Source organism: Diabrotica virgifera, chromosome 1, assembly GCF_917563875.1.
Source record: "Diabrotica virgifera virgifera chromosome 1, PGI_DIABVI_V3a".
Lineage (NCBI taxonomy): Eukaryota > Metazoa > Arthropoda > Insecta > Coleoptera > Chrysomelidae > Diabrotica > Diabrotica virgifera.
Window position 1 is genome coordinate 232053186 of NC_065443.1, and position 24745 is coordinate 232077930.

Genomic DNA, 24745 nt, shown 5'->3' on the forward strand with positions numbered 1-24745 from the left:
CTGCTTTTTTCCCAAAAATGGTACATGTTTGAAGGGCGGCTACTAGAGAATTGCCTAGGGCGTCAACTGACCTAAACGCGGCCCTGCGTATCATGTCATCTAAGCAAAAAAATTTTGTTACCAAAATAATAACAAACGGCGCCAAAACATGTAGACTATAAACTGATAAAAGAAGCTTGAAAATCGTAGTACAAATAATAAAGTTATAAATTGTCAAACGTAATCAAAAATTTTGGAAGGCGGAATTTTGTGCCGGTGAGTGTATATTTACGAAAAGTCTCCCTCGCGAAAATTTTCCGAAAAAAAAAGTTGTCCTATTCGATATGAATAACTGAATGAAAAACATGGGGGAGGTAATATGTTTTTAATGGTGTACCCAAGGACAATTCAGTTTATTTGACATATTTCGATATCCACTTCAGAAATTGTGATCAAATTACAAAACATTAATGTTTTGTATTTTAATAACTCCAAAATAAACTTTCAGTAGTAATTGCACAAGAGCTCTAAAATTATTGAATTTTTCCCGAGTGACACTTTGACAGTTTTAATTCCACAACCCGAAGGGGAGTGAAATTATGTCAAAGTGTCACGAGGGCAAAAATTCTATATTATTTAAGAGATCGAGTGCAATTTGTTGCGATTATTTCATGAATAAAACTGTTCAAAACCAAAATTTTATTGTAATTTATTTATGTAATGACAAATTAGTACAATTATTAAACACACAGTTGTTATAAATATTTGACGGTTGAAAGTCATCACTTTTATAATTTTTAAAACATTAATTATCATTAATGTCACTGAATGTATTTTTTCGTAGCAACGAAGGGCATCTGATGTAATATACTTGACGACGGGAAATTATCAAAAATTATCAGTTTAATTTTTATTTCTGTAGCTTTCTATTGGTCAGAATCTCCTATGCATGAAATAAATAAAAATTGTGGCTTAATCCCAACTAAAATAGGAAATTACAGATTTTGAATTAACTGGAAAATTACAAAATAAAATCTAATTAGATTAAATTAAGTAGAAGAGTAATTAAATTAAGTAAATTAAAGCCGATGTTGATATGGGTAGAATGAAAAAATACCGCATACCACATTAGTCACTATCATAAATTGTAATAATATTTTTATAAATAAAAACATTTTAATCAAAACTCACCAACAAAACTCAATTTATCTACCAATGTTATCTGTTGTATAATTTTGTATTTATAGCTTTTTCCCTATCAGGGATTTCCGTTGTGCAGAATTTTTACGTTATGTTCCTCAGGATGAGTATTTAAATATCGTTTGCGTCACTTGTGGAACCATCAGTGGTTACAAAGAGTACGATAAGATTATTATTTATAACTATCTGCTTAAAAGAACTAATTTTTTTTTATTCAGTATTTGGTGGTTGGAGAAGCAATAAAGGTATTGTTAACTTTAAATATTACTATATTACTATTATTAATTATTATTGTTAATATTGGCGAATTATTTCTTAAAAGAAGGCGGAAGGTAACGTGAATCGGTTCCTTTTAATGTTTTTTAGTTTGTTCTGATTGCGTCTGCTTAGTTTGCTCTAGCGTTATGTCCCATTTATCTACTTTCTCTCCAGAGGTGTTTTCGTCTGTGCTGTCTATTTCGTTTATATTTTCGTTTATACTTCGCTCTAGTGTGAAGTCTGTTCGAATTTCAATTAACCTGGCTGTCGATTATTTGAGTGAAGCTATATACTCTTCGAACATTATTAGATGATAAACCTATAATATGGATCGTTCACTCTTGTTAGAGTATAGGTCGCTCAAATACTATGAGCTCTTTTAATCCATTTTACACAGTGGATTAGTCTCCAGTTTTGTTGTGATGTTTTTTTGCCTTCTCTACTATCTTCTTCCACTCTCTCCGGTTCTGAATCTTTTCTCTCCAGTTTGCAATTTCCATCTTTGATATATCGTCTAACAGTTGATCTTCCCATCTTATTTTTGGCCTTCCTCTTGGTCTATTTTTACTGGTTTCCAGTTCATTATCTTCCTGATCAGTTCTTCTACCTCTCTTCTTTGTGTGTGCCAAAACCATCTGAACCTTCGTGCTTTAATGAATTTCACTACTTATATCTTCTCCTTCAGTTATGTTTATTATTTCATGGCTCATCAGCTTTCTATATTACCCTGTTTTTGTCTTTACTGGGCCATGTATTCTTCTTATAATTTTTCTCTCATTATTCTTAACTTTTCTTCGTATTTTTTCGTAAGGCACATTACCTCTACTCCATAGGCTATCTATCACTGGTCTAATTGCTCTTATATATATTTTTGATTTTCTTTTTTGCTCAGAGTTTTGTCCTTAAGTAGTCGGTGATATTTCCAATATACATTATTACCTACTTTAACTCTTTCGTCTATCTCTATATTCCTTTCTCCATTTTTGCTGTCCACTATTACCCCCAGGTATTTGAAGCAATCTACCATCTGAAATGTATTTTCACCTGTTTTTATTTCATTTCTGTTAATCTGATTACATTGTCTCTTGTGCTTATTAGGATTAGGTATTTTGTTTTATTCTGATTGATTATCATCTTGTCTTTACTTCTCTTACCAGGGTTAGAAGTGCCTCTTGTAGTCTTTTTTTATTTCGTGCTACCAGTCTCAGGTCATCTGCATATGCTATGATCTGTGTTGAGCTTTGACTAATTGTTATTTTCATCCCTGTGTCCCTGATTTCTCCTTCTAGAGTCTAGGTCTAGAGTGATATTAAATAGTGTCGTTGACAGACTGTCTTCTTGTCTTACCCCAAGTTCTATTTTGATGTCGCTTGTGTCTCCTTCATTTGTGTTCACTTTTGTTATTGAGTCTTTCATTGTCATTCTAGTCAGTCTTATTAATTTTTCAGGTATTTTAATTTTTTTTATTTCCTTTAATAGTTGTTTTCTGTATATGCTGGCGAAAACCTCTTGAAAGTCGATGAATAGTATGTGTAATTCTATGTCATGTTGACAGCTTTTTTCAATTGTTTATGTTTATTATTATTATGATGTTATGTACTAAATAGTAGTTGAGCGTTTTCTGAACTTGCTCTATACGCCAGTCAATGGGAGCAAGAATAGGATATTACCTCCGAATTCTATCCTACTGCATGGATTTTAATGAAATTTTGGGCCTAGCCTCTACTTATCTCCTAATTCAAAGTCTACCCTATGCCGATGGGTGCTTTTATCTTGGGGGTGGTTCCAAAATTTTTTGGTTAAAATTATCACGGAATTCGCTAGAGAACCTAATTCTAAACAAAAACTGTTCTATAATTTTTTTTGAAAACTAAATAATTTTTTAGTTATACGTGGTTGAAAATTGGCCATTTTCATTGATACATAATACCTTTTAGACAAGGCGGAAACGGCGGGTTCGTTGGGAAAAATATTCCCATGAGATATTTTTGCATAATCACATTCGTGAGACATCCCAGAATAAGGATCAAGAAGTCGCCCACGTGAAAAGTGGGCCAATTTTTTTTAACAATTTTTTTTTAATTAAATTGCAAAAATCAATATTTTTGGCCCCGACTATTTTTTTTAGGTTTTTTGGACCATTGTGGACAAAAAAACTCTCTTATAATTTTTCTCTAAAGTTGATCTTTTTCGAGTTATAAGCAATTTAAAATTTGAAAAACGCGAAAATGGCTATTTTTAAGATTTAATAACTCGGTTAAAAATTATTATTATGAAAGTCAGAAAGTGACTAAATCAAAGTTTAAAGTCGCCGCTATATGATCCTGAAGAAATCTGTTTCAATAATTTACTACTAAGCTGTTATTTTTAATTAATAAAAAAGAGCGGTTAGATCATATTGACGCCGCTGTAAATGTGAGTGCGAGTAAGATGCACAATTGGACTTCTGGAATGGCTTCTCTCTCGCACTCAGAATTTACAGCGGCCGCACACGTGCATGGCGCGTATTATTATTACTTAAAAATAACAGCTTAGTAATAAAATAATGACAAAAATTTCTTCAGGATCTTGTAGGGGTGGCTTTAAACTTTGATTTAGTCATATATTGACTTTCATAATAATAACTTTTAACCGAATTATTAAGCCTTGAAAATCGCCATTTTTCGATTTTTTCAATTTTAAATTGCTTATAAGTCGAAAACGATCAACTTTAGAGAAAAATTATAAGAGCCCTTTTTTCTCCAGAATGGTCCAAACAATTAAAGAAAAAATTGTTCGGGCTGAAAACATTGATACTTGCAATTTGATTAAAAAAAAATTGGCCCACTTTTCACGTGGGCGACTTCTTGAACCTTATTCTGGGATATCTCACGAATATGATTATGCAAAAAAATCTCATGGGAATATTTTTCCCTTCGAACCCGCCGTTTTCGCCTTGTCTATTTTCGAACGGTTTTTTGCGAATACCTTAAAAACTATACATCTAACTAAAAACTATATTCAACATTTTTGTTATAAAAAACAAAGAGACACTTGCCTCCATAACTCTTCTAGTTATAATACAAAAAGAGATATGGTAGGTGAAAATAGTTTGTTTTTGGTACATTCTCAAATTGATGTACCTAGTCAACTTGGAATAACAGAAAAACGGTTGATTTTAGGTGTATAAAGCAATTAGCTCTAACATGAGCTATGTTAAAGGTCCATTACATTAAAACTAAGCGAGATATGCTGCAAACAAAATTGATAACTAATGTGTTTTAAGAAAAAATGAGAAGTAATTTTAACCCCCATCCACCAAAATGTAAATGCATCAATTTCTTTCTACAATACATTTTACTATAGTGTTATTTATATGTTCAGAACGTTTAGGGGGGTTTAAAATGAATGGTTTTTGAAAAAAAGAGATCAAATTATATAGAGCATTTTTAAAATTTCTTAAAAATCTTCGTTTTTCTCCATGTAACTTGAAAATGATAAAAGATACAGTAATGAAAAATAAAAAGAAAATTTTTATCTGAAAAAACCCTACATTTTTGTGTGGTATCTTTTTTTCGTATCTCTTACCATTTTCGAGTTACATGGATAAAAAGGAAGATTTTTAAGAAAATTTAAAAATGCGCTCTATAATTTGATCTTATTTTTTTCAAAAACCATTCATTTTAAACCAGTACAACTTTTTGAACATATAAATAACACTATAATAAAAAGTATTGTAGAAGGAAAACGATGTATTTAAATTCTTATGGATGAGGGGTTAAATATACTTCTCATTTCTTCTTAAAATACATTAGTCATCAACTCTTTTTGCAGAATATCTCGCTTAGTTTAAATGTAATTGACATTTAGTATTGCTCATTTTAAAGCTATTTTCAAGCACTATAAAAGTTGTAAGTATCATTATACACCTAAAATCGACCGTTTCTCTGTAATTTCACGTTGAATACACCGATTTGAGCATGCAGCAAAAAAAACAAACTCTTCTTACCTACCATATCCCTCTTTCTATTTTAACTAGAAGATTTATGAAGGAACGAATCTCTTTGTTTTTTTTATAACATACAGAAATATTTTATATAGATTTTTTGTTAGATGCATAGTTTTTAAGGTATTCACAAAAATCCGTCTGAAAAGGTGTAATTTTTCAATGAAAATGGCCAAGTTTCAACCACGAATAACTCAAAAAGTATTGAGTTTTCAAAAAGTAATTATAGAATAGTTTTTGCTTAAAATTAGGCTCTCTAGCCTATTCGGTGTCTGTTTTAATCCAAACATTTTTCACTCCCGAGAAGGAGTGCTAACCACCCCCAAGATAAAAGCGCACATCGGCATAGGGTAGACTTTGTTTCATGAGCTATTCCCTACTTACTGTGAAAATATCAAATAAATCGATGTAGTAGGATGGAATTAGGAGCCAAATACCCTCATTGACTGCCCTACTAGGGTTTTCCTTGTTTTTATAAATATATTCCTGTTATATTTGAGTTCTTTTTTGTCAATCTTTCTTTTCTAATGACACATTCTTCCTCTTCTAGCATCATATAATCTTTCTTTTCTTTTTAATATTGATCTAAGCGTACCATACGTTTAGTTTTATTAATAGCAGATTAGTAAGGTAGTGTCGCCAAATAAGGCCAGTGTCTTAATTAGGCCAATTGCAAATATTTTCTTAAATATAGATATTATATATTAGAGGTCACCGTAAATGTCTTTCTCAGTCAAAATCGTCTACGCCATTCAGTCGGTAGTATCACATAGCAGCGCCAAGTAGACTAGACACGTGTTTGTTACGGTGCGGAAGTTCGTTTATAAATTTTAGGTAAGTTATAAAATTACTAAAATGGTACTAAATGAATATAAGCCAATTATTTTTTCTTTGTAAAGCGATAGTAAATTAATACTTTTTAAGGAAATGGAACTGTTTTTTCTCTATATTGCTTTTTATTATTTTTATTATGTTAAATAAAAAAAGTAGACAGTGTCCTAATAAAGCCAATTGTCCTAGATGTGTCTAAATGTGCGATATGTGTGCTTAATGTATTGACAAATTTTTGTTTTTAATATGAATAAAAGTTTCTTTCACTAAATTTTGTATTTGTTCTTTAATTCTTAGGTTTAAAATTTATTATCCACCTCAATTTGCGTAAAAAATGAAACTGGCCTTATTAAGCTACCAGTTCCTAATAAAGCCAAATATTCCAGATTTATTCAATGTTAAAATTTTATATTTATTTATTTATTTAGTAAGTATTTTATCCTGAAATTGGATAGCTAAAATGTTAGGCAATACGTATACAAAAGTTTTCCCCCATATTGTTCGTGAATAAAATATTACAGATATTTAAACCTTAAGGTGGCCTTAATTGGCGACCTTACCTTAGTCTTATTAGCACACTTCAATTTTTTACGTGAGTCATCCATGACACTTTGAGAACGCGTATACATAGCCATAATTAGAAAGCTTCGATGTTTGTTGAGAGTGCAAGATTCTACTTGATACCAAATTGCCAGGAACCTATCTAAACATCTAAATTTAGAAAGCTATAACGTCGTTCCTAAATAATTTTAGGATTTTTGGTCCTGCGCCTTCCGGTTCCCAGTCTCCATTCACGTCTATCCACACAGTCTCCTGGTCATAAACCTCTCTTTATTTGCCTTCTGGACGTCGTCAAGCCATTTCGTCTTTGGTCGATCTTCCTTGTTTTCTTTGCTAAGGTGGTTTCCAATCCAATATTAATTTCGGTAGGCGATCGTCTGTAGCTCTCTGTACGTACATGTCCGTACCAAATAAGCTGGTTTTGCTGTATTTCTTCTATGATGGTGGTTGTTCTACCTACATATGATTTGTTTTATTCTTTCATTAGTTACGGCCATCATTCTGGATATACTTACCTGCTGATCTAGGTATGTCAAACATTCGAATGGTCGTGAGTTCGAATCTCACCAGGGTCAGAAATTTTTCGTTTATTATAAATTAATAAATGAAAATAGTTTCTGTCCTTGTGGGATCGGTACTCCCCGGAGGGACCGCAGACGTTCGGATACAATTAGCGTCTCTTTGCAAAGACAATGACGTCGACTTTGCAAAGTAACAGGGACCCTGTAACCGGGTGGTGCAACGCGTGTGACGCACGCGGGCGTAACCCCAAAAGGGTGCCAAACCGAAGGTTTGGCAAATAAGAAATATTTATTTTAAATGAGATAATGATCTTTTATACAATTTTAATTTCAATTTTTTCTATGCTCTCTCATTTTGGCATCAATTGGTGCCACACCTAGACTTCCCCTAATATACTCATTTTTAATTTTATCTTTTTTTGTCACTCAACTCATCCATCTAAGCATTCTCATTTCAGCTACATGCATTCGATGTTCCTCTTTCTTCTTCACTGCCCAACATTCAGTTCCGTACATCATAGCCGGCCTTATGGCTGTTTATAGAATTTTCCCTTCAACTTCATTGGAATTTTCCTATCACACAGCACACCACTCGCTTCCTTCCACTTCATCCATCCAGCCCTAATTCTACTGCATGCATCTCTATCTATTTCCTTATTACTCTGTAATACCGATCCCAGGTACTTAAAACTATTGCTTTTTACAATCAGTTCACCATCCAAAGATACCATTTTATTTGTAGTAACTCCATCTTTAAATGAGCATTCCAAATACTCTGTCTTTGTCCTACTAAGTTTAAAACCTTTTTCCTCGAGAGCTTATCTCCACTGTTCCATTTTTTGTTCTAAGTCTTTTTCACTATTTCCTACTAACACGACATCATCAGCATACATTAAGCACCATGGAATGTTACCCTGTAGTATCGCTGTTATCTGGTCCAAAACTAATGAGAATAAATTATACGAACTATCCACCGAGCCTTGGTGCAATCCTACTTTCACATGAAATTTATCAGTCTCTCTGTATCATCCCTTAAATTTTTTTTATATATTTATATTTTATAAAAAGACTAAGTTTTCACTCTAATGGCATATAAAACAACATAATGCTATTCTACACCCCACCAGAATGAAAACAATGGGAACCTTCTCTGGTTATACCTCCGAGGCTTCTACAATTTGCAAGCCATACGGATGCTGAGACTAAGGAAGATGAGGGAATTCTACAATTTACAATTCACATCCCATCTGCTCAGCGCGGTAAAGTTCCAACGAGAATGGTTCCCTTCATACTCCACACAGAGCAAATGTAAATGTAAATGTTCTCGTTGGAACTTTACCGCGCTGAGCAGATGGGACGTGAATTGTAAATTGTAGAATTCCCTCATCTTCCTTAGTCTCAGCATCCGTATGGCTTGCAAATTGTAGAAGCCTCGGAGGTGTAACCAGAGAAGATTCCCATTGTTTTCATTCTGGTGGGGTGTAGAATAGCATTATGTTGTTTTATATGCCATTAGAGTGAAAACTTAGTCTTTTTGCTAGCAGTTGCCGCTAGGGCATCTATGCCATTTCGTTCGTTGCAATTCGGGACTGCACGCTGGAGTTTGTTTTGGTTGGATCGGGGAGAGCAGCATATGTGCCTCCTGATGAGAGACTAATAAGTTTCGAAACCGGTAGGGGTGCTTGCAGCACTCTCTGATTGGACTAGAATATTGTTCGGCTGTGTTTTCGTTTTGCAGCGAAATTGAAAATGGTTATTCATTTTTGATTTATATTTTATATTTAAATTACTACCCCCTTTTTTATTTCATATTTGGATTCTCCTCTTTGTACTGATTTCAAAAATGTATAACACTTGATGCTTAAAGTGATTAGTTTATGAGAAAAACAAATACAAAAATAAGAAAACTGGGTTGAATAGAAATTATTTTTTTAACAATTTTATAACATTTAGAGTGAACATTTCACTACCAAAAATTTTAACAACAATTATTCAAAAAATTTAACAAAAATTATTCAAGCTTTGAAAAGTCATTTTGAATAATTATTGTTACAATTTTTGGTAGTGAAATTTTCATTCTAATTGTTTGTATGTAATAAAATTTTTAAAAAAATATTTTTTTTCAATCCAGTTTTGTTGCTTTTGTATTTATTTTTCTCATAAACTAATCACTTTAAGCATCACGTGTTATACATTTTTGAAATCAGTACAAAGAGGAGAATCCAAATATAAAATAAAAAAGGGGGTAGTAATTTAAAAAAAATTAAGGTATAATACGGGGGGTGAGAGGATGCCTTTCCCGGCAAGCTTAAATATGGCATAATGTCTCCCCCTTCAAGTATTATTTGACGTGTTTTTGCGTTTTTTTATCAGTGCTTCAAAAGTTATAAAATATTATAGATATTTTATTTTTGACAAGTGGATGTAAGAAATTTAAGAGCGCTAAAATATGTGGGTGTCGCTCAGCCTTGCGGGGGCCCTGCAAAGTAACAAGACACTTACTCAACACACACACCACAACATTACTCCCCTGAGTTGGTGATAAGTTATAGTCTAAAAAAAATCATTATGAAATTGACTGGCCAGTTGGTTGTGAAAACCAGTGCCAATAAAACACAAAACTAGTATAAAAAAATAATAACAAATTTCTAGTACCTGTTTAGGCGTCCGTTTTGGGTAGGGCAACAGTTATTTTATTGCATAACTTTTTTCTCTTTAACTTTTAAGCATTTTGACACTGGATTATTAAATTGTGAGGTATTATAGTACTAAAAGGTAGTCTTGCTTTAAGTCGGTTGGATGCACCTTTTTCTAGCAAAAAACAGATTTGAAAATTTTTGGTTTCTTGAAATAAATTTTCGAAAAAAAAACGGTCTATTTTACCGACTTAAGAGGAAACAGTAGCGATCAACAGGTAGCGAAAACGCGTTCCAAGATTGCGGCTGTAATTTTGAATATTTTTTCGAGATATTTGGCACACGTGTTCGTAATATAATAGAGAATGGCGGTACAGAGCCCAATTTGAGAAATATATTAATATGTGGAAATTACTCTGTAATTAAATACAATATTAAAAAAATGAGCCTGTACCGTCATTAAGAAGAACAAAAAAATACACTTTCTTCAAATAAACTTTTTTATCCGATGCCTAGATTTTGTGTCATTTTGGAACTACTAATGAAATAAAAAATTTTAGTAGTTCCAAAATGACACAAAATCTAGACATCGGATAAAAAAGTTTATTTGAAGAAAGTGTATTTTTTTGTTCTTCTTAATTTTTTTTAATACTGTATTTAATTACAGAGTAATGTCCACATATTAATATATTTTTCAAATTGGGCTCTGTACCGCCATTCTTTATTATATTACGAATACGTGTGCCAAATATCTCGAAAAAATATTCAAAATTACAGCCGCAATCTTGGAACGCGCTTTTGCTACCTGTTGATCGCTACTGTATCACCTTAAAGCAAGAGTGACTTTTAGACTAGAAAACCTCATAATTTAATAATTTAACGTCATAAATGCTAAAAGTTAAAAACAAAAAGTTATGCGATAAAATAACAGTAACCCTACCCAAAACGGACGCCTATGATCGGTACTAGAAATTCGCAATTAACGGAATCGATTTATCTCTGGAAGATAAATAATAGATAGTATCGTTCTGGAGGTATTTAAAACAAACTTATTACAAGACGCCATCTTTAAGAACTCTAGCTCCCTTAGGAAGAATTTCCCCTCCCTCCCTAAGCATTCCACTGAAGCCTTGATAAAATTCTCGAAGAACTGTTAATCTTTATTTTTGACTGAAGATTATTGTAGAATTGTTGTGTTTATTTCACAACTTTAATAATAATATATGAGTTGGTCTATCCTTAGCAATTATTATCTTTCATTTAGTTTGGTTGGTGTAGATATGGTCGATTCCATTTTCCATATCATCCGACTCTAAAGCTTGCTTCTTGTGCCAGCTCAAGTGGTTTGTATTCGTTTTTAACTAGGGTGTTCGTAACTTCCGTAAATGCATTGAGAGTGCTGGTAACTGAAATGAAGCAGTAGTACTTGAAATCTGCTGTACCTTCTTTTTTATTGATCGGTGTAACCTATCCTTCTTTCTTCGATCTTAGGCTCTGTTATGTTCTTGGATTTTAGAAGTTTGGCAGTTATATCGTTTCCATATTAATTTCTGGTTCACAGATTTGGTATCTTCTAGGTGTTTTTTGGAGATATTCAAGTCTGGAATTTTTTAGTTATTTTGCGTAGTGACTTTTAAGTAGGTACATTGATATCGACGGTTTTTTAGGTTTGAGGTATTATTGTTCTCCCTCCTTAGATTTCGTATAAATCTCCAAGCCTCCGAAACTTGCTTCCGCCAAGTTAGGTTAACATATTTTTTGTTGTTCTAGTCCTTCGTTCTAGACGTTCCATGTTGCAAAAATTCATTATCAAATAATATTATTATTATGTTGCCATGATCTTTGTCCATATGGGTGTTCTTCTCATATAGGTACCGATTGTCTTCCAAAACTTGAGAGATCGTTCCTCCCTTTAATATTCTACCGCCTGCAGGACCATTGGGTGGAATCTCATTAACTGCTCCATCCGCTGACGATCTTCATCTGTAACCCTTGACAGGGTACAGGGTACGTTTTTTACGAGATTGTTACCTACTCGTCCCCCTCCTGCTACCTCATTTCTGGTGTGATAAGAACCCCAGCTTGGGACTGGTATAGCGGAGGTCCCCAAATAATTTTAACGTTTAAAAAAAATGCTGGATTTATTTTCTTTATTCGGTAGGTACATAATTTCCAAAGATTAGTCTCAATCTTCGTTGCCAATTTTACAATATGTCATAACTCCATTAAGACGTTGACAATTCACTTATAATCTTTTCAATGTGGTTTTTGTTTTTGGGAGTTATCATACATTTTCAACGAAAGTTCGTATTTTTAATCGTGTAAGTAACTCTATTCTTAATATTTTGTAGCTCTTCGGGACACTAATGTATTGCTAGCATATCTTTTACTTAAAGTTAAATTTAAAGTTAAACTTAATAAAGTTATTTTAAAAAGTTAAAATAATTTTGCAATATTTAAAATTAATTTTTGTCATTTTTTTACATAAAATTGATAGCAAAAATCTTCTTCTTTCATAAACTATTCGTAGTACTACTATAAATTCATCATTGTCTGATTTATACCTATTGTTGCAAAAAAAATAATTTGAAATAAACAAATTAAATAACTTTTAAACTATTTAACCAATTGCTTTGAAATTTTTAGTATAATTTAAGCACCACAAGTCTCATCATTCAATGTAATAAGAAGGTTCTAACTTCAGTTTTAAAAAGTTATGGACATTTATAAAAACCCAAAAGACTTATTTTGCAATTTTCTCAACAAGAAATAAGGATAGAGATATTCGGAGAACGCCATATTAAAGTTTTTTATATTAAGTTTCTTACTCTCAATTTTTTTTCACATGCTTCACTTTTGAATATTAGACCAAAAAAGCGAAAATTTACCGTTTTCCAATCTTAATTTGTTAATAACTATGTACTTATATCAAAAAAATCGGCTGCGAGAAACATATAGGTTCTTATTATGGGGGTTCATACTACTCAAAAAAATTGTTTTTGGTCTGGAGCGGGTTGTGTCACCAACAGCCTATTTTTTTCCTTATTTACCTGAATTATTGTACCCAATCATTAGAATATCAGATATTATAAATGAATCGGTACAATCGTCCTATCCTACGTATATGTGTTGATGACGTCGCTACTTCTTATTCTGTTCATCGGTGTCTTTCTTGTTATTCTTTTCAGGTTTCTCATTTTAATTATTTTCAAGTATCTTCTTGGTGTATTAGTTTCTGGTCTAGTTTCAGCTTAATATGTCATGATGGGCTTAAAACTACTTTCCTGTGGCATGTCTAATTTAAATTATATTTACATGGGGTTAACCAGTCATTTATTGTAATGAAAATTTTTAACCAACTCTGTTCGGCGTTTCGATTTCCATCCGGACATCGTTCTCAAAAAAAGATTATTTTTAAAAATTCTCCCAAAATGTATAATACAGTTGATATTAGGTTGTCTTTTCAAAATTGAAATATTTGACCTCGATCTTGTATATGATTGTGTGTTGCATATTGTGTATAAGCTTGTAGGCGATATTTATTTATTTAGCGTATGGCAATTTGATACACAACATTATCACACATATGTTATAGTCTAACATCTAATGTATTAATATATTCAATCGACGCTGGTGTTGCAGAGGCGAAGTCCAGAGGATCTCCATCATACTTTCTCCGAGGGCATTCGGCAATCATATGCTGGATGGTCTGTTTCTCGGCGCCGCAGTCGCACTCAGCAGAGGTTCTCATTTTCCATTTATAAAGGGAATCTGCGCAGACTCCATGACCCGTTCTTATCCTGTTGACCATGATTTTCGGGGGAGGTCAAAACCTGGTGGAGTTTCTGTGATGCATGGTGTGTTTCTCATTATTAGGTTCGGTCTGTCGCTCTGCATGTTCTTCCACTGGGAGTTCATTTGGAAATTGTTGGAACTCAAGTTTATTGCATCTCTAGTCGGAGGTTTTCTGGAGCGCAATCGATGTGAGTTAGCGTCGGCGACATATGTGTGTATAGGTAACTGCGGGTTGTTAAGCAGCTTTTGGAATTCTCTAAGCAGAGCATGCTGACGACGAAGGTTAGGTGGAGGTATGTGGCTCAGTAGTGGAAGCCACTCCACAGGTGTAGACTTGATCGTTCCAGATGTGAGACGCATGGCGACATTGAGCTGAGTATCTATAATTTTTGTGTGAACGCTGTTCAGCCAAACAGGGGAGCAGTATTCAGCTGCGGAGTATACGAGTCCAAGGGCTGAACACCGAAGTGTACTTGCTGTTGAGCCCCATGTAGTCCCGCAAAGCTTCTGTATGATGTTGTTACGGGTTCTCAGCTTTGCTGCGGTGTTCTCAAGATGTTTCTTAAAGGAGAGTGTTCTGTCCAGGGTGACGCCGAGGTACTTGGGATTATAGTTGTGCGTGAGCAGTTGGTTATCAATGTACACTTTAAGTTTTGTGTGGGCCATATTGTTGTTCAGGTGAAAACAGCTAACCTCGGTTTTTTTGGGGTTAGGTTTAAGTCTCCATTGTTTAAAGTACTTAACCAGGCGTTCCAGATCTTCCGTTAGGATTGCATCGGAGTTTTGTATTAAGGAGTTTTGAGTTGCAAGTGCCCAGTCGTCTGCATATCCAAATTTTTTAGATCTGGTAGGGGGCATATCAGCTATATACATACTAAATAGCAGCGGTGCAAGTACGGAGCCCTGGGGGAGGCCGTTGTTAAGCGTTCTCTGTTTGCTCACTGTAGTTCCCATGGTTACATGAAAGTTTCTACTGCTCAGCATAGTATTTATGAGTCGGGCGGTTGCTTTGCAGGGGATTATTTTCAGGAGCTTATAGATGAGGCTATCTTTCCAAACCGTGTCATATGCAGCCGATAAATCGATGAATGCCACAGACGTCTTCAGTTTTCTTTGGTAACCTGCCTCTATGTAGGTAGTTATAGAGAGCACTTGGTCAGTGGTGCTTCGTTGAGGCCTGAATCCTGCTTGTTCAATTGGTATTTTTTGAAGTAGCTTTGGGCCGATTCTGTTCAGGACCAGTCTTTCGAGGAGCTTGTAAGCTGAACTGAGTAAAGCGATGGGGCGGTAACTCGCTGGGTTGTCTGTTGGTTTTCCAGGTTTTAGAATGGCTATGATTTTTGTTTGTTTAAAGATGTTTGGTAGGTTACCTGTTTTGAGTAGCCGATATATTACTCCGTTATTGATTGTATGTTCTTTTGTTGTTATTGACTTCTTCTTTTTCATGATTATTGATGCATCTCTATTATTCTCTATTGACCTCTGTCCCAGGCATGTTTGCATATCTGGGATTTATCAAAGTCTCTGCTCTTAAAATATATTTCACACTCGTTTATCATGACACTTAGTAGTCTTGCTGTTTCCCCCACGTAGAAGTTGTTGCATTCACAACATTATCTTCCCAAGGGCGGATCCAGGGAGGGGGCCATGGCCCCCGAGAATTTAAAAAAATATAAATTTAAATATTTGCAGTTCAAATGTTTTTAATTTTAAACACATATATAATATGTACAAAACGGGATAAATATGTTTTCTGGACTCGAATTGAACAAAGGCAGTAATGGAAGCTTCAAGATTGACATAGGATGTTTTATAAATCAAAATGTTGATAATTTTACAAAGAGCCAATTGTTAGAACGACCTTAATAGCCATCAAAATCGTATCAATTTCCATATTCTAGACACACAAAAAATAAAAAAGAAATGAAGCATTACTTGGGTCACTAGCCTTTGGAACAAGTGAGTTGAATGGTAATTTCGCACAGTGAAAAGGAATTGTTTTACAAATATTGCGTTTTCTTTTCTAATTAAAAATATGGTCACAATAAAGGGATGACAGCCCAAAGCCTTGTCACTAAACCTTTAACATCTTTCGCCAAACTCATGAGCAAAGACGGGGCCATACAAACCCATGAAAAAACATCATACCACAAGGAGCGCGTTCAGGTAGAGCTGGATTTTCTACAAAGTTATCGCAACTTTCAAAAGTCAGTAATTAACCAGATAGACTCTAAGAGGTCTAAACAGATACAAAAAATAAAGAAAGACTATGACCAAGAGTAGGGTCTATAGTGTTCGTGTTATAGGTCGACAAAATATTCCTCTAAGAGACCATCGTGATGATGGCCTTCTGCTTCTGGACGAAGATGCTGTACTTAGCAACGAGGGGAATTGTTAAGGTTTAAAATCGCATCAGGAGATAAGACTTTTAAATAACACCTATCCACAGCATCTTTCTGAGCAACATACATTAGTAGCACCAGTCAAAATCAATTAATATTAAGGTGAAGAAATAATTCAACAAATAATGCATGAGGTTCAAAGTGCAAATTATTACTCTGTCATATTTGACGAAACGACAGACGTATCCCACGTGGAAAAGTTTTCCCTAAATTTGATATACAAAAACAGACATTTGATACAATAACAACATTCGTGAAGACTTTGTAAAGTTCATTGACGCTTATGAGAACCTAAAAATAATTACTGAAAATCAAGAAAGAGGAAAGAACAAGGCCTGACAGGAGAAGCATTGGGAAAAAAGGTATTATTAAACTTGTTGCAATAACTGCACTTGGATCCGAAGAAAGGTGTAGGAATCGGTACTACGGCAGGAATGGTGAATTTTAAGGCACTTTTCACACACGGTAAAAGTGTATGAGAAGTGCCTTAAAACTCACCCTAATTGTAACCCTAATTTTTTTAAATTCCCCCCCCCCCCTACCTACGGTACCCCACCCCAAAAAAAGTTCATGGCCCCCCCGAAAATCGGTCCTGGATCCGCCCTTGTATCTTCCTTGTGTGTTTGTTGAGTTTTTTCTTCAACCTTTTGGAATTACTTGTTTACAACTGAAAATGGGTCATCATCATCAACCCGTACTCGTCCACTGCTGGACATAGGTCTCCCTCAGCTCTTTCCATCTTTCTCTGTTTTGTGCGGCTTGCATCCAGTTGCCGACAATACGCTTCAGATCGTCAGCCCATCTGGTTGGTGGTCGTCCTCTGCTCCGTATTGCTTCTTCTCGTGGTCTCCACTCGACAGTACGTTTTGTCCATCGGTTGTCTGACAATCTGGAGACGTGTCCTGCCCAATTCCACTTGAGCGACGCGATTCTTTCGACGGCGTCCGTTGTTTTTGTTCTACGACGTATTTCTTCGTATTTTTTCTTCGAAAGTGGGTAGTCCATCAATAATAATCAATGATAAAGCCTTTGTTAGCAGGTATTTTTCTTCCTGAAATGCATTTTCGTTGAAGCAGTTGCTTAGACCTCTATCATATAGAGTTTTGATGATTCTTTTTTGTTTAAGTTCACGTTATTGTTGGAGTGGTAATTTAGATATGTGTTGTTGTGGATTGGTTTCCTGTAGACTTTGGTTGCTTTGTTATTAAATTAATACTAAATTAATTTTTTTATAAGTGTGGGATATTTTAATAGCTTTATTTTTGTTAAAATAATAAAACTATTAAAATAGGTAACTGTAAAGACCGACCAACTACTAATTTAATATAGTTCCTGATCTTCTAGCAAAATTAACACCACAATAAAAATTGACAATTTTAATGTATTTACTTGAACTTTTAATTCTAGGATGAAATCACTTCTATTTCTTCTGCTTTTCTATAGCTGGCAGATTTCCTTCGCCCAAAAGTGCTCCAGTCCGCAAGTGTCAAGAAAGTTATCATTTATTTATAGAACAGTACCATCATCTAAAATTGAACTGATAGAATGCTTCTATACTGACGGTAACCCGAAAAATAATTATTACGATATTACCAAGAACTGCGTTACTGCTGCCAAGACCAAAATATTCATTGATAAATATGGCGACGATCATCGTGTTAACGTAAGAGGATCCAAAGTTACTCTTAAAACGTACTATGCCGATGCTGATACGTCACAGAACGTAGTTTTTCTCAAGTAAGTATTGTATGAAGTAAGCGATAAATCCGACCGTTGAAATAAATAAGTTTTCCGCGGATGAGTCCATAATCCTTCCTATTTTTTGCCTTTTTCTAAGCTCAGTTTATTAAATAATATTCAGGAGTGGCCAAACTGTGGCTCACGAGCCGCACAATGCGGCACTTTGAAGGATTACTCATTTGTGTTTCAAAATGTCTTAAATTATTGACAACAAATATAAAACATTAAGTGTAATATCAGACGGGGAGACCTCTTATCACTGTTGCTATTCAATTTGGCCTTAGAATATTATGTAATAAGTAAAATGTCGTCTGAGCTGACAGGGGGACTTGCGAATCGAGGAATCAAAACTATTGTTGGCCTTTGCTGATGATCTAGGTGCAGTCGCTCATTTTACAAGAGACGTGATTGAGGTGTTTTCACAACTCGAGGATGAAACCGGCAGTCTGGGCCTTCGAATAAATGAAGAAGATACATGCTATCAAAAATAGTAACCAAAAATTGAAGACCAAAAGTTAGGCAGAACATGCTAGTAACTAAAATTCCAAGACCAAGAGTTAGGCAGAAAATAACTATTAATGACCACAACTTCGAAGTAGTAAAAGAGTTTAAATATCTAGGGACGGTAATCACAGATGATAACCATATATAAAAAGAGGTCTCAGCAAGGATATCTGCGTGAAATAGAGCACTATACTCCCTACCATCATTATTAATAGCTATGCTTCTGAAAAGACAATCTAAATTAAGGCTGTACATGCCAATTTTTCGCCCAATTGTTACATATGTAAGTTAAAAATGGATTCTACATCAGCGGGAAATAAATAACCTGCTGGTATTTGAAAGGAAAGTTCTCAGAATGATATTTGGTCGTCAAAGAGATGGATTGACAGGAGAGTGGAGAAGGCGCTACAAAGCTGAATTGGTGACTGTGTATAGTGTATGGTACTGAAAACATCGCCAGACAGATAAAAGTTTAGATAAGAGGGGCAGGTTGTGTGGTAAAATCAGACGAAGAGAGTGTTTTTTTAAAGACGCTAGAAGATCAGTAGGCCGTCCCGGAAAAATATGGAAGGATAATGATAATGAACAATCGAAGTATCCAGAATTAGTAAAGACTGCTGGTAAAATTAAAACAACGATGTGAACCATTTTATTTCACTTTAAAATTCGTGAAATTCAAACGGTGAGAGGAAAAATTAAATACTTTTTTGCACTTTTTAAATAATGGTTTAATAGCGGCTCGCCAAAAATTTAAAATTTTGAAAAATGATTCAAGGGGTATCAAGGAGCTTGGCCACACCTGTAAATATGTCGTCCTTACAGTAGCAAAAGCTTATGAAAGAAAATACTGCGTAACTGAAATAGTATAATTATAAGTGTGCTTATTTATCAACAAAAATTTACGCTTGAAACAGATAATAGCAGTCATAATAACAGACATATCATATTTTCCTCCTTGCAATTATTTTATCTTTAGTATTTTTATCAACGCCGTAAACATGATGCTCCTAAGGGGGGGGGGTTACAACTACTGAAGGGGTTTCGGGGGTATGGAATAGTAATGGTAAACCTCTTGTTGAGCTCAAAGTTCAATAATCCCAATGGGGGGGGGGAGTTATAATCCCCAAAACCCTCCACCGGTTTCGCCATTGCTTTTTATACCATACTCAATCCTATGTCCATTTTTGCTTTAAAGCCGGATTTATACTATGATGAGGACGTGGACGGTACGGAACACGTTAGAGAATCTTCTGGTATGAAAAGCATTGGCTGGTTTATCTTACAACGGAACGGAGCGACACCGGGAAGTGCCGAGGACGTGCGATTTCTATTGTTCTAAGTGCCATGCTGTCCACGTCCCAGTGTAAGATAAATAAGCCTTTTACTGTGAATGGCAAATACTATATTATAGAATGCATTCTGATAGAAAAGCACCAGACAGAGCCAAGCAGGGAGTGGGAGTGATAATAACCGAAGCATTAAATAATAAAATAATAAAATTGGAACAGATACATTGAAACAGACAGATAGAATAAACGACATTTGATAAAAAAGAGGGAAAACGTTTGAAAGAATCAGAGGAATGACTGCAGAAAGGAAAAACTGAAAGAAATGAATAAGCAACAAACACTAAAATAAACAATACGATGCTGAAATTCATAAGAATTCACGCAGAAACATTAAATGTATATGTGCCCCTCATTTTCATTTGTCATCTAATGGCATATTTATAAGATAAAACTTAATGACAATCTGGAATGATATTAGTTTCAAAATGAAGGTATCCAACTTATAATACTTAAAATAAAATCCACAATTTTTTTCATAATTTCCTAATTGCTGTTTTTGTTTCATTGTAGATCCGGAAAGAAATGCAGGTACGATGCTGGTTTTTGCTATGATTCTTCCCAAGGAAATAACTACGCCGTAGTCTGGGCAGTCAATCCAGTACCAAAAATCGTTTGCCCAAATCAACTACAGCAAATTTTCTACGGTTACGTTGATTATTGGACCTTTACTACCGAAAACAGAAAATACCTTATTTACTCTGTTCCTCTAAAGGACGAGTCATTTTCGTTAAGCCTATCCAATGCAACAGTTTGCCACGGAAAACAAGCTTGGTATGTCGACGAACAAGGTTTCTTGGTATCCTTTACTAGTTTGCTACCTCGTATTACATCCACTCCCAATTTGGACCGAAAGCTCTTTCCGCCTTTCAAGTCTAAAGGAGATATTAGTGACAGTATTATTAGGGACTGCACTCTTAAATCCTACAACTTAAACTTTGATACGAAGATCGACACCGATTATTTATCAGATTCAGAAAATCTTAAAATCATTCTCAAATTTTATCAACAAAATATTGATAACAACAAAAATGCAATAAATAAACTAGCAACAGATTTACAGAAAAACAACGGTGTCAAGGGACCATCTTCAAATGTACTTTCAGAATTGAATAAAATAAAATCATCAATAAATTCAAACTTCAATAGTATTAACAAACTATTCAAAGATATCAACCAGCTGAAAATTGTAGATACAGACATTTATTCGATAATAACAAATTTAGCTAATAGTGTCAAACAATTAAAGATAGACATTAAAAACATCAATAAAAATGATGAGAATTTAGAAAAATATTTAAAAGAATTTAAAAACGATGTTTACAAGAAATTGAACAACTACAATACAGATATCAAAAAGGAATTAGATAAAGTTAAACAGTCGTCAGGATCAAATGTTATAAACACGCTTAATCCAACGATACAAAGTCTTAACCACAGCAGTACAACCTGCATAAATAAAGTAAATAGTCTCAAAAAAGACACAGAAATGTCCATACAACAGCTACAAAAGAACTTGATGATCACTCAAGACTCGCTAGAAACAAATGTCAAGAAGTTTATATTGGCCAATTTAACAAACATTGAAATGGTTTTCGGTAGAAAGTTAAACGATGTTTTAGCATCTGCAAATAAAAAATGCGACAAATCACTGAATGATGTTACCGCCTTTAAGAATATGCTTAAGAACGATCTAGCCATGCTGGAAGGGAAGCTTGACAAATGCTCAACTGATCAAAAGACAACTTCCGATGAATTGAATAAGGCAGAACGAGCTTTATCAACCAGAATTTCATCTTCAGCAAACGATATTAAGCAATTAAAAGATTCACTCTACAATTATGTAAATATGTCAATTTCTAGTCTAACAAATGCTAACAATAAGGACTTTTCTAAGGAGCTTGGTGATCTAAAAAGGAGCCTATCAGGCAGATTATCCAATGATGAATCTCGTTTAAGCGACGTGGAGAAAAATGTACAAAAGCTTAGGAGCGATTTCAACCAGAAAAGTAATTCTCTTGACGCTACTATCCAGGGCATTAGAAAGGATATATTAGTCTTACAAGGCCCTAACGATGAGCTAGCGCTAACAGTGGAGGCGGGCGTTTTGGCTAAAGTTATACCCTTACTAAACCCTACTCTTATAACAAAAAACGTTAGCCGTGAATTAGATGTTTTAAAAGATGAAGTTGCCGCACAATTCGCCAATTCTAGTAAAACAATAAAAGATCTTAAAACAGAAGTAGATTCCTGCAAGAGAGTTTCTGGAACCAAGTTCAAAGAAAATGAAAAGAAAATAGGACAGATTGAGAATAATTTATCTAGTACACAAATGAATCTAAATGATCTATCAGAAAAGTTGAACAATGGTGTTCTCAATGAAGTCAATACTAGAGTAACATCTGCTCTCAACAAAAGCGCCAAATGTGAAACCAAAGTAAAGCAACTACAGGATGAGATTAATAAGTTGAGAAATGATTTTGAAACGACCGTGGCCATGCTTAGAGAAGAACATAAAGAATTTAGAAAGAAATTGGAAGCAGAAGACGTTCAAGTTGTGTAATTTATATAATACCCAGATATAAAGTGCAGATTACCTACATCTTATTATTAGTATTTTTCTTTTATTCTGATACCTGGTTTTCGATATCTGACTATTGCTTATCGATCTTTTATTTGCTCTTTCCTTTTTATATGTTAATCTACTTAAACCTTATGCTTCAAATTGTTCAAATATTTTATTATCATATTAATCGTCGAAAACACAATCCAAGGAAATAAATCGAAATAGCACAGCATCTGAAAACCATTTCTTTTACTGGAAATATGTTTAAATAAAAATTATATTAATTTATATATTTTATGTGTGTCTGTTTTTATAGATTTTTAATAAAGCAGTATTGTTTTAAAGGGAGTTTAATTTTCTAAACATTTTCTATTTTAGAAGAAAATTACTTTGGGCCAGGAAGAATGTTGTATTGACGATTCTCTAACTGTACAATAGACCGTAACTATTTAAAATACGTTGTCACATTTTTTTAACTATCGATATTCAAAATGAACAGTCATACACGAAACTTCAGAATTTTCAATTTCTAATAATTATTATAGTCGATTCAGTCACGGTCACGGTGAAACATGGCAAAACCATCCGCATTTTAAAGAACCGCTTGGATTGACATGAAATATATGGCATATGGCATACACAAAGCTGAAGGGTCAAAGAAAAAAGTGACATTGTGCCGATGTATGCTTTTGCCCTGGGGGTAAGTTGCATCCCTTATCGGGGGTGAAAAAACATACATTCAAAATAAATCCGGAATTGGATAAACTGAACAATTCTAAGCAATTTTTCTTCTATCGAGTTTTTTCACCAACCAAGTCCAAGTCAATACTTTTCCAGTTATTTGAAAATACTTATAGGGGAAAAAACTCATTACAATTATTTTAAAGTGTTTAAAAAAAGTTTTATTTTTGTTTTTTTAAAAAGTTTCCACCACCAAAAGTACCTAATTAAGTTACGCTCAAAATAGTGTTGGCCCTTTTTTTATAAAAAAAAAATCATGAAAATCCCAAATTAAATTCATCGTTATTGCTTTACCACAAGTTACTTTACTAATTCGTTTCATCGGTTCAAAGTGATTATTGTTGAAAAGGGCTTGAACGAGGCACTAATCACGAGTGTAAGTAAATTTTAAACAGCCATATTATATATCTTACCCAATTTTTGTCTTACAGGAACACAAAAAATCCAAAATATTCAGAAAACCAAAACCTACATTTTTTTACTGCTTGAGATTTTTGATATCACTAACAATTTTTCAGTTATTTTGAAAAGAAAGGAATTTTTTACTTTCAAACATTTACTTAAATTTTACTGAATATAAAAATTTACTTTGAAAACCAATTTTTTTCAAAAGTGAGCACTTTAAACCGATGAAACTTACAGATCACGTAAACAATACATAAGGAAAGTAACTTGTGAAGTGGTAACGATTAATTTTATTTGGGATGATAAAGGGGGTGATTTTTACGATTTTTTTACCAAAAAAAGGGACCAACTTTCCTTTGAGCGTAACTTACTTCTGGTGCTAGAAATTTTTTTAAAAAACAAAAATGAAGCTTTTTTAAACACTTTAAAAAAAAGTTTTGATGAATTTCACCGAAAAATGCTTCATTTTGTAGTTATTTCACGTTGAAATTTTCGATTTGGAATTTGACCAATAAAAACCTACTTTTAATTAGCTACAACTCTGTTTTTACTTGGTGTACAGGTTTTGTATATGTTACAGTTCAAGTTGATTCTCAGTTAGAGTTGACTCCAACTAGTTGGTGTCAACTCCAACTGAAACGAGCAGTTAAAGTTGATTTTAAAAATTTAAATCAACTTTTACTAGTTGGAGTTGACTCTTCCTGGATCGATTCAGTAAATGTTGATTATACGAGAATCTCAAGTGCATTTTTGATGAGTGTGCGTTTCTTTGTTTTGGCCGTTTCAACTACTTATTAGTATAGTCTGTAACGTCGCCCCCGTTAGGTAAATTATTCTGATTCGATTTTTTGCACAAACTTACTCAAAGAAATACATCCGTATAACAATCCTTATAACAAATACACAGGGTGTCACGCGGTACCGCGGTCGAAAAATTGTTTAACCAATTTCAGTAAAGTCAGTCAGTAAAGTGACACTTTATCGAACGAGTCTGATATTACGAGCAGAGGAACATACGCGTTCGATAAAGAGTATTGAGGTGGTGCGTACAAAATTGTACCGTCAATCATAAAAAACATTAACACTTACTTACAACTTTGAGGAAATTTTTTTAATTTTAGGCGAAATAAAAAATTCGTATGATAGTAATGACAGTAATCACATATGACTTTTGCATGATGGCCGGTTTTGATGTTTAATCGATAGTTATCAATATTGTATACCTACCTAATTACTAAATCTGTAAAGTTTTGATTTATTTTGAATGAATATAAT

At 33.9% G+C, this 24745-nt stretch overlaps 1 protein-coding gene across 1 annotated transcript; it reads left to right on the plus strand.

The window, feature by feature from the left end:
- The first annotated feature begins 1259 nt into the window (after positions 1-1259).
- LOC126879063 (putative leucine-rich repeat-containing protein DDB_G0290503) lies at positions 1260-22668 on the plus strand. Its single transcript, XM_050641956.1, has 3 exons — positions 1260-1424; positions 17576-17905; positions 20272-22668. Exons 2-3 carry the CDS (start codon positions 17577-17579, stop codon positions 22319-22321), a joined length of 2379 nt encoding a protein of 792 aa, XP_050497913.1. The 5' UTR covers positions 1260-1424; position 17576; the 3' UTR covers positions 22322-22668.
- Positions 22669-24745: the final 2077 nt, after the last annotated feature.

What these genes read in the sequence shown, in the direction of transcription:
- LOC126879063 (XM_050641956.1), top strand. Translation starts at nt 17,577, where the DNA reads ATGAAATCACTTCTATTTCTTCTGCTTTTCTATAGCTGGCAGATTTCC. An exon ending in CAGAACGTAGTTTTTCTCAA is followed by an intron (nt 17,906 to 20,271) that starts GTAAGTATTGTA and finishes GTTTCATTGTAG; the next exon opens with ATCCGGAAAGAAATGCAGGT.